General features: G+C 47.1%; 1 protein-coding gene across 2 annotated transcripts; it reads left to right on the forward strand.

Annotated features, from left to right (window-relative positions):
- The first annotated feature begins 829 nt into the window (after positions 1-829).
- LOC112236927 (heterogeneous nuclear ribonucleoprotein H) lies at positions 830-6,075 on the forward strand. Of its 2 annotated transcripts, none has more exons than XM_024405547.2 (10): positions 830-975; positions 1,737-1,840; positions 1,943-2,098; positions 2,275-2,418; positions 3,104-3,242; positions 4,185-4,369; positions 4,616-4,728; positions 4,811-4,946; positions 5,086-5,262; positions 5,396-6,075. In XM_024405547.2, the coding sequence occupies exons 2-10, from the start codon at positions 1,756-1,758 to the stop codon at positions 5,401-5,403; spliced, it is 1,143 nt and encodes a 380-aa protein (XP_024261315.2). In that variant the 5' UTR covers positions 830-975; positions 1,737-1,755; the 3' UTR covers positions 5,404-6,075. The 2 variants fall into 2 exon arrangements, with proteins under 2 accessions (XP_024261315.2, XP_024261314.2); XM_024405546.2 differs by having other exon boundaries at positions 5,400-6,075.
- Positions 6,076-10,613: the final 4,538 nt, after the last annotated feature.

Raw genomic sequence — 10,613 nt, forward strand, 5'->3', positions numbered from 1 at the left:
AACTCAAGTAATTTAGTTGAAGGCCCAATGCAGCCGTAAAAAAACAAAAACAATATCAAATAATTTCTGCTTAACAATTAAGTACCTTAGTGTAATAGCTTTCTATTTAAATGGACAAGGACTGTCTGGGAGAAGTCTGAGTGGGGAAAGGAAAGTGAAAACTAGCTGTTCATGAGGCGGTTCGATTAATCTGGCCCAGGTAGGCGCGTTTTGCACCGGGTGAAAGTTGATTGCATTCATTTTGAAACTGGTCTGCCTCCCAGGCATGAACCAAGTGCATGTTCAAAGCCCACAAAACAAAAGTGACCTAATTAAGCACAAAGTGTAATGAGTAGGATTCTGTGACTACACATGCAAAGAGTGATTTCTTTAAATAAAAACCCTTTATCTGCCTTCCCAATTAAAACTATACTGAACACAAAAATAGGCCCAACCACTTGGCAGCCAGGCCCCCCCCCCCACTGATAAATGTTTTAAAAACTTTTCCAGTGTTAGTTTCATCAGCTGTTGTACAATATAACAGAAAACACAGGAAAACATGTTTTTGACTGTACTGGGCCTTTAATGTTAAAATGTACATTTCTAAATTCTAGATTAGGAATGTACCTTCGAGTAATGTGAGTGCATTTTTTCTCAAGAGTAAAAGGAAAGCAATGTAAATGTTGAATCTGAAAGCAAGAACTAGCTTTCCAAGTTTTCCAAGAAGCTAGCAAGGTGTCATGTAGTCTACAGCACTAATACAGTTCAGTTTTCACTTCCGTGTCCTCAGCAAAAAAAAAAAAAAAAAAAATCTTTAAAAAAAAATGGGTCCACAGATATAGGGCCCAGACAGGCTACGTCATGTTTTTAGGGCGTGGACATAGTTAGCGAGATTGGCGCTAACTAGCAGAAAAAGACCGACCTGATACCGATGCACAGCTAGCTATACTAACAATCCTGGTTGTGATAATATTGCCACTGTATCCAAATTAACAGGTAGCTATGTCTATTTTTCAACGAATATGATTTGTGATATTACATTTACGTTGTGAGTCCTTGCTTGCGGTTTATGCCATCCAATTTGATCAAGCTACTGGTAGCTACTGGTAGCTAACGCCAGGCCTGCCATTTGTGTATGACTGTCTGAGGATCAAATTATGATCTAATAACGTTAGCCAAATTAATTCATCTAGCTATTTTGTTAGGTGCAATCATGTGTTTCATGGTAATGAATTTAGCTACTGTAGCCAGTAAAATGTATTTAACGTAAGCTACTAGCAACAATGCGCTAGCTAAATTCACAATGTGCTAACATTGTTAGATAGCTACCAGCTAGCATTTGCAGCAATTTAAAAAGTCTAAAGTTACAAGACACGATTAGCTAGTTAACTACATTCACTTACCTAAAAGTAAAATGCAATGTAGATGGCCAGCTAGCTAACTAGTTACGTAGTTAAATATTATTAGCCAAGAAACGTAGGCTAGCTGAGTAAAGGTAGCTAGTTAATTTACGTATTAAAAACAAACTAGGGAAGTCAGTTAAGAACAAGTTCTTATTTACAATGACGGTCAAACCCGGACGATGCTGAAACAATTGTATGCCGTCCTATGGGACTCCCAATCACGGCCGGATGTGATACAGCCCGGATTCGAACCAAGGACTGTAGTGACCTCTCTCACTGCGAGGCAGTGCCTTAGACAGTGCCACTCAGGAGCCCCATTACAAACATACAGATATGTTTCTTTACTCTCCTCAGGTTTAAGAGAATACCAACCATGTCTGATGGAGAGGGTTACGTGGTGCGTGTGAGAGGTCTACCATGGTCCTGCTCTGTGGATGAAATACAGAGGTTCTTCTCAGGTAACACCTTTACGATAACACCTGTATAGCTTTATACTACACATTTTATAGCCTCTCACAGCTGAGATAACTGAGTCCCTCTAAACTCTTCTTGGTATATAGATTGTAAAATCGCCAACAATGGCACCAGCATCCATTTTACCTCCACACGTGAGGGCAGACCCAGCGGAGAGGCCTTCGTTGAGCTGGAGAACGAGGATGACCTGAAGATCGCTGTGAAGAAGGACAGAGAAACCATGGGCCACAGATATGTGGAAGGTGTGTGCGTCTCTGTGTGCGTTTTTGTGTCACTGCAAATCTTGGAAGTTTCAATGTTTGCAGCAGAAGCATAATATGTGCCTTGGGACTTCATTTTGGGCTACATTTCTCAGCTGTTTACATTGTGTAGCACTATCAGTAGTGACTGTATGTGTTGACTTGACGTGTTTTCTCAGTGTTCAAATCCAACAATGTGGAGATGGACTGGGTGATGAAACATTCTGGTTCAAGCAGCCCAGAGACGACTGGAGACGGCCTGGTCAGGCTCCGAGGCCTCCCCTTCGGCTGCAGCAAGGAGGAGATAGTTCAGTTCCTCTCAGGTACTAGTAGGTTGGTTCACAAGAACAGCCCCATAACAGCCTGTAGGAGTAGGTGACCGTCCTCAGCCCTCATCAATGATCCAGGATCATCTACATTTAGCAGACAGTCTACACCAGTGTGACTTACATTATATAAGCTATAGTTTGTCCAGGATTTCCCCCATCACCTAATTTTCTCTATCACTGCTTTGGTCCCAACCAATACTAAAAAAAAAAAAATTATTCTGTCCAAAAATTTGACCAATCAGGCCTGACATGCTAGTCTCTGTCACTCTCATTGACAGTGGTCCTTTAATTCATCCCATTGGGACAATTATAGAATGGGTGGGTACTAAAGGTAACACAAGTACTGCCAGAGCCACTCCTTTTCATTCCTTCACACCTACAGTCTCTTCTGTATCCTCTTCTCTCTCTCCTTTTCTCTTTCGTTCACTCTTTCCTCTCATCCTCCTTTATGTTGCAGTAAAATTAAGTACCATGAATGGTCATTAACTCATTGGTTAAAAACACTCACCAGGTGTGTACATTACATAATGTAAAGTTTTCATTCTCTTTTTTAAAAAGTTTATTAAAAAAAATCTATCATACAAAAGAAATAAAGCAACAACAGAGAAAGCTACCTTTCTGTAACTGGGCATGTGATTTACTGTGTCCCCCACTGGGGTTATCTGTCCTTGGGTTGAAGGGTTGGAAATCGTGCCAAATGGGATAACATTGCCGCTGGACTTCCAGGGGAGGAGTACGGGGGAGGCCTTCGTGCAGTTTGCTTCACAGGATATAGCTGAAAAGGCTCTAAAGAAACACAAGGAAAGAATAGGGCACAGGTGGGGATGGTTGGCTGGATAAAGTTGCTGTTCTTATGGTGTACAACTTCTAAACATTAACCACAGGTATAACTGACTGACACTCAACAGAACAGTAAAGTTATCTGTTCATTTAAGACAACACGTACTCAGATATTGACTGTAAAGACACATAGTTACAATATTAGATCAGAACACACTAACACTCATTCACTCACAGCAGTCATTGGGAAAATGAAGCACATTCTCTTGTTCTAAAACCATTGGGAGATAGATCATACTCTGAGTTTAGTGCTGAGGTGACTTGTAAGCTCTCAGGCTCGTCACAGAGTGCAGAGTAAAAATTGCAGTTTAATTTGGCATGTCCATTTTACCCTGATTCTTAAGAGTGAAACTGATTGGTTCCTGGGCACTAAACATCAGTACAGGTAGCCAATGAATAGACAGATACGATTCTCCCAGGTGTTCTAACTCACTGAGGGCCATTCAACATGAGGACAAGGACCCCGCCCACTGTCACTCACAGGTAATGACAATGTGTCTCCATGGATAACAACAGGACAATGACCACAACAGGGACACAGATTGTACTGTAACCTCAGTGTTAACTGTATCGGGTACCTGCAGGTGACCATAAGAAAAGTGCCTGTTGTACTGTCAAGGCTTTATACTGCACAGTATACTGTTACCCACTAGATCAAGTCTCACCTACCTATGAAACAGTAGTGCACACGGCAGCACCTGGCCTGAATAACCCAACTTTATCAGTACCCTCAATGATCAGCAACTACAGAAAAATGTCAGCTCAGCAACTGAATATTGAACATCCAACTTTATTGGTGCCCTTTCCATTTGAACACACATTGATTCAGCCTTAGGAGCTGTACAGTAGCTAGCTCTAGTCTACACCCCCTCCTGTGTGTGGTGGTCTTCATGGTGGTGTGTGTACTGTATGCATCTCAGGTACATTGAGATCTTCAAGAGCAGCCGTGCCGAGGTGAGGACCCACTACGAACCCCAGAGGAAACCTATGGGGATGCAGAGACCGGGGCCCTATGACAGACCGTCTGGGGGCCGTGGGTACAACATGATGGGGGGCCGAGGAGGGGGCTCTTACGACAGGGCCAGACGCGGAGGCTATGGTGGAGGTGTGTGTGTGTGTATGTGTGTGTAATGTCTACCCAGTGTAAGAAGATAGTGTTTGTTTTTGATCATCTGAATGGATTAAGAGGGAACGATGATCAGTCAAGGGTCATGATTATGGATCATAACATAACGGTCTCCCAGTCATATTCTTCCTAGCCCTCTATGTACATTTCTATCATGATGAGAGACTGTATATGCCCCAATGTCCCAGACCAGTCTCTCCGTAACTAAGGTGTGTCTAACCTCAGGTGTGTCTGATGGGCGGTATGGTGACAGTAGCTCCTCCTTCCAGAGCACCACGGGTCATTGTGTTCACATGAGGGGTCTGCCCTACAGAGCCACAGAGACTGACATCTACAATGTGAGTTCTAGGATCTCCTACTAAGAATGGTCTGTGTGAGAGATTGTGAGAATAACACACTGCTCCCTCTCTCTCTCCGTAGTTCTTTTCTCCTCTGAACCCAGTGAGAGTGCATGTAGAGATCGGGCCAGACGGCAGAGTGACAGGAGAGGCTGACGTGGAGTTTGCTACACACGAGGATGCTGTGACAGCCATGTCAAAGGACAAGGCCAACATGCGTGAGTCTGTCTTTGTTTGAAGTTGTTTTGGTTTGAGCCGGCCACAGCTATTATGAACGGCACTTCAAAATGTACCCCCCCCTCCCACTTTCCTACCTTAATGATTAATACATGTACTAACCATCTGTCTGTCCTGCAGAGCACCGCTATGTGGAGCTGTTCCTCAACTCTACAGCAGGGGGCAGTAATGGCTCGTACGGCAGTCCGATGCAGGGGGGTATGGGGAGCCAGTCCTCCTATAGCAGTGGAGGGCTGAGCTCTGGATACTCTGGAGGCTACAGCAGCCAGGGCAGCATGGGAGGTTACAGTGACTATAGTGAGTATCAGCTCTGTAAAACACACCCCCTGTTCACATGCACCTCCACCACTGTTGGCCAGCCTTGAACTATCAAGCTTTACTGTGTGTGACTTCTGAACTCCTCGGTCCTATAGTGTGTATCTCTCTCCTGTCAGGTAACCAGGGCGGTATGAGCAGCAGTTACTATAGCGGCGGTGGACGAGGAGACAGGAGTTCCAATGGCCTGGGGGCAGGATGGGGGATGTAGTTCTTTAACCAAGCATGTGTTTTGCTGGAAGGACTGGAATTGTAGTTCTCACCTGGATGTTTTGTTTTAGACTGATCGTATTAATGATTGAGGTCCCTTTGACTTTTTGTTTTCTCCTGCTCCTATTGTTATTGACATGACTGCAGCAATGCAAACTATGACCGTGGTCGGAATGCTTGTTTCATCATCGTTACCTGGAAGATTCAAATAACCAACTGTGACCCAGAGTAATTCACTGTGAAGGGTTGCGGTAAACTAGTCAATTCAGAAAGTAAACCACATTTTTGTAATTGAAAAGCAATTGGCCCCATCCCTGAGTGGATGAACCAACACTTCTGTAAATAGTCTTCTAGATGTTCTTTTCTCCAGTAGGTGCAAAAATTTCTGGACTTTCTGTCAAAGTTTGAAACAATGTCAAAATGGAACAAAGAGCATGTTTTATAATGATTGTTACGGGGAATACTCCATGCGGGATGGATACTTATTTAGCAAACAAACCTTAAAGGTTTCTTTCTACTGCCTGTGGAATTTTCTCTTCGGATTGCTTGTAAGGTGGACAAGAGTAAATACAATTTTAAGATCGATAAATGTCTTTGTCCTGTTTGACGTGAGTGGTGCCTTAGACAGTCAAGAAACACATTCAGATACTTTTATTAAATTAGAAAACATGTTGCTCAAAACAAGCCCCAATGAATCGGCTGTTTAGTAGCACTAGTCACAAAATGATTGTTATTTATACACATTCTGTAGTCATTTAAAACAAAAAAGCTTAACAAATCCACAATTGTTCAGCAAGGCAGGTTGAGGAAATGAACTTGGTTCCTTTGCTTCAATGGAAGTGAAAGAATCATGTGAAACTATATATAATCAAGAGTTTTGAAAAGGTCTATAAGTGAATCAACAATGAAATTATTGAAGGTCAGTTCATCTAACATTTTCCCACAATTGTGACATTGTTGCATTCTGGGTCATTCATAGTACAACAAATACTGACATGTTCCATACTCTTACACCCATCATTTTAAATTCAGCATCCTAGAGGAATATGGAGTTAGTAACATAATGACAATTAGCTGGCTGACTATTCTTTATCGACTTTACTTTGAAATCCACCCAGGGGAGTTTAAAAGATGAGAAAAGGCAGTATTAGCCCAAAATAAAGCAGAGGGTTCAACAGTCAACCGTGCCCAAACATCCTGAATTTCAGGTTAGTGGCAAAACAGAACTTAAATTTGAGCAGGGAGGCTGTGTTTTGATTAAAATGTTCTCTGTGGGCTTTGAGCACAGTGAGGGAAGAAAGATTAGTGTGTGTTCCGTCAGGAGGAAGAAGAGGCGTGTGTGTGTGTGTGTTCCGTCAGGAGGAAGAAGAGGCGTGTGTGTGTGTTCCGTCAGGAGGAAGAAGAGGCGTGTGTGTGTGTGTGTGTGTGTGTGTCCGTCAGGAGGAAGAAGAGGCGTGTGTGTGTGTGTGTGTTCCGTTAGGAGGAAGAAGAGGCGTGTGTGTGTGTGTGTGTTCCGTCAGGAGGAAGAAGAGGCGTGTGTGTGTGTGTGTGTGTGTTCCGTCAGGAGGAAGAAGAGGCGTGTGTGTGTGTGTTGTGTTGTTCCGTCAGGAGGAAGAAGAGGCGCGTGTGTGTGTTCCGTCAGGAGGAAGAAGAGGCGTGTGTGTGTGTGTCCGTCAGGAGGAAGAAGAGGCGTGTGTGTGTGTGTTCCGTCAGGAGGAAGAAGAGGCGTGTGTGTGTGTGTGTGTGTCCGTCAGGAGGAAGAAGAGGCGTGTGTGTGTGTTCCGTCAGGAGAAAGAAGAGGCGTGTGTGTGTGTGTGTGTTCCGTCAGGAGGAAGAAGAGGCGTGTGTGTGTGTGTGTGTGTTCCGTCAGGAGGAAGAAGAGGCGTGCGTGTGTGTGTGTGTGTGTGTGTTCCGTCAGGAGGAAGAAGAGGCGTGTGTGTGTGTGTGTTCCGTCAGGAGGAAGAAGAGGCGTGTGTGTGTGTGTGTGTGTTCCGTCAGGAGGAAGAAGAGGCGTGTGTGTGTGTGTGTGTGTGTGTTCCGTCAGGAGGAAGAAGAGGCGTGTGTGTGTGTGTGTTCCGTCAGGAGGAAGAAGAGGCGTGTGTGTGTGTGTGTGTGTGTTCCGTCAGGAGGAAGAAGAGGCGTGTGTGTGTGTGTGTGTGTGTCCGTCAGGAGGAAGAAGAGGCGTGTGTGTGTGTGTGTGTGTGTGTCCGTCAGGAGGAAGAAGAGGCGTGTGTGTGTGTGTTCCGTCAGGAGGAAGAAGAGTGCGTGTGTGTGTGTGTGTTCCGTCAGGAGGAAGAAGAGGCGTGTGTGTCCGTCAGGAGGAAGAAGAGGCGTGTGTGTGTGTGTGTGTGTGTGTTCGTCAGGAGGAAGAAGAGGCGTGTGTGTGTGTGTGTGTTCCGTCAGGAGGAAGAAGAGGCGTGTGTGTGTGTGTGTTCCGTCAGGAGGAAGAAGAGGCGTGTGTGTGTGTGTGTGTGTGTCCGTCAGGAGGAAGAAGAGGCGTGTGTGTGTGTGTGTGTGTGTCCGTCAGGAGGAAGAAGAGGCGTGTGTGTGTGTGTGTGTGTGTTCCGTCAGGAGGAAGAAGAGGCGTGTGTGTGTGTGTGTGTGTGTGTTCCGTCAGGAGGAAGAAGAGGCGTGTGTGTGTGTGTGTTCCGTCAGGAGGAAGAAGAGGCGTGTGTGTGTGTGTGTCCGTCAGGAGGAAGAAGAGGCGTGTGTGTGTGTGTGTCCGTCAGGAGGAAGAAGAGGCGTGTGTGTGTGTGTGTGTGTGTGTGTGTTCCGTCAGGAGGAAGAAGAGGCGTGTGTGTGTGTGTGTGTGTGTTCCGTCAGGAGGAAGAAGAGGCGTGTGTGTGTGTGTGTGTGTGTGTGTGTCGTCAGGAGGAAGAAGAGGCGTGTGTGTGTGTGTGTGTGTTCCGTCAGGAGGAAGAAGAAGGCGTGTGTGTGTGTGTGTGTGTCCGTCAGGAGGAAGAAGAGGCGTGTGTGTGTGTGTGTGTGTGTCCGTCAGGAGGAAGAAGAGGCGTGTGTGTGTGTGTGTTCCGTCAGGAGGAAGAAGAGGCGTGTGTGTGTGTGTGTGTGTCCGTCAGGAGGAAGAAGAGGCGTGTGTGTGTGTGTGTGTGTCCGTCAGGAGGAAGAAGAGGCGTGTGTGTGTGTGTGTGTGTGTGTGTGTGTGTGTGTGTGTCCGTCAGGAGGAAGAAGAGGCGTGTGTGTGTGTGTGTGTGTTCCGTCAGGAGGAAGAAGAGGCGTGTGTGTGTGTGTGTGTTCCGTCAGGAGGAAGAAGAGGCGTGTGTGTGTGTGTGTGTGTGTGTGTGTGTGTTCCGTCAGGAGGAAGAAGAGGCGTGTGTGTGTGTGTGTGTGTGTGTGTTCCGTCAGGAGGAAGAAGAGGCGTGTGTGTGTGTGTGTGTGTGTGTGTGTGTGTGTGTTCCGTCAGGAGGAAGAAGAGGCGTGTGTGTGTGTGTGTGTTCCGTCAGGAGGAAGAAGAGGCGTGTGTGTGTGTGTGTGTGTTCCGTCAGGAGGAAGAAGAGTGCGTGTGTGTGTGTGTGTGTGTTCCGTCAGGAGGAAGAAGAGGCGTGTGTGTGTGTGTGTGTTTCCGTCAGGAGGAAGAAGAGGCGTGTGTGTGTGTGTGTGTGTTCCGTCAGGAGGAAGAAGAGGCGTGTGTGTGTGTGTGTGTGTGTTCCGTCAGGAGGAAGAAGAGGCGTGTGTGTGTGTGTGTGTGTTCCGTCAGGAGGAAGAAGAGGCGTGCGTGTGTGTGTGTGTGTTCCGTCAGGAGGAAGAAGAGGCGTGTGTGTGTGTGTGTGTTCCGTCAGGAGGAAGAAGAGGCGTGTGTGTGTGTGTGTGTGTTCCGTCAGGAGGAAGAAGAGGCGTGCGTGTGTGTGTGTGTGTGTGTGTCCCGTCAGGAGGAAGAAGAGGCGTGTGTGTGTGTTCCGTCAGGAGGGAAGAAGAGGCGTGTGTGTGTGTGTGTGTTCCGTCAGGAGGAAGAAGAGGCGTGTGTGTGTGTGTGTTCCGTCAGGAGGAAGAAGAGGCGTGTGTGTGTGTGTGTGTCCGTCAGGAGGAAGAAGAGGCGTGTGTGTGTGTTCCGTCAGGAGGAAGAAGAGGCGTGTGTGTGTGTGTGTGTGTGTTCCGTCAGGAGGAAGAAGAGGCGTGTGTGTGTGTGTGTGTGTGTGTGTTCCGTCAGGAGGAAGAAGAGGTGTGTGTGTGTGTGTGTGTCCGTCAGGAGGAAGAAGAGGCGTGTGTGTGTGTGTGTGTGTGTGTGTGTGTGTTCCGTCAGGAGGAAGAAGAGGCGTGTGTGTGTGTGTGTGTGTGTGTTCCGTCAGGAGGAAGAAGAGGCGTGTGTGTGTGTGTGTGTGTGTGTGTCCGTCAGGAGGAAGAAGAAGAGCGTGTGTGTGTGTGTGTTCCGTCAGGAGGAAGAAGAGGCGTGTGTGTGTGTGTGTGTTCCGTCAGGAGGAAGAAGAGGCGTGTGTGTGTGTGTGTGTGTGTTCCGTCAGGAGGAAGAAGAGGCGTGTGTGTGTGTGTGTGTGTCCGTCAGGAGGAAGAAGAGGCGTGTGTGTGTGTGTGTGTGTCCGTCAGGAGGAAGAAGAAGAGGCGTGTGTGTGTGTGTGTTGTGTGTGTGTTCCGTCAGGAGGAAGAAGAGGCGTGCGTGTGTGTGTGTGTGTGTGTTCCGTCAGGAGGAAGAAGAGGCGTGTGTGTGTGTGTGTGTGTTGTTCCGTCAGGAGGAAGAAGAGGCGTGTGTGTGTGTGTGTGTGTGTTCCGTCAGGAGGAAGAAGAGGCGTGTGTGTGTGTGTTCCGTCAGGAGGAAGAAGAGGCGTGTGTGTGTGTGTGTTCCGTCAGGAGGAAGAAGAGGCGCGTGTGTGTGTGTTCCGTCAGGAGGAAGAAGAGGCGCGTGTGTGTGTGTGTTCCGTCAGGAGGAAGAAGAGGCGCGTGTGTGTGTGTGTTCCGTCAGGAGGAAGAAGAGGCGTGTGTGTGTGTGTGTTCCGTCAGGAGGAAGAAGAGGCGTGTGTGTGTGTGTGTGTGTTCCGTCAGGAGGAAGAAGAGGCGTGTGTGTGTGTGTGTCCGTCAGGAGGAAGAAGAGGCGTGTGTGTGTGTGTGTGTGTGTGTGTTCCGTCAGGAGGAAGAAGAGGCGTGTGTGTGTGTGT

The sequence above is a fragment of the Oncorhynchus tshawytscha genome, linkage group LG08 (assembly GCF_018296145.1).
Source record: "Oncorhynchus tshawytscha isolate Ot180627B linkage group LG08, Otsh_v2.0, whole genome shotgun sequence".
NCBI lineage: Eukaryota > Metazoa > Chordata > Actinopteri > Salmoniformes > Salmonidae > Oncorhynchus > Oncorhynchus tshawytscha.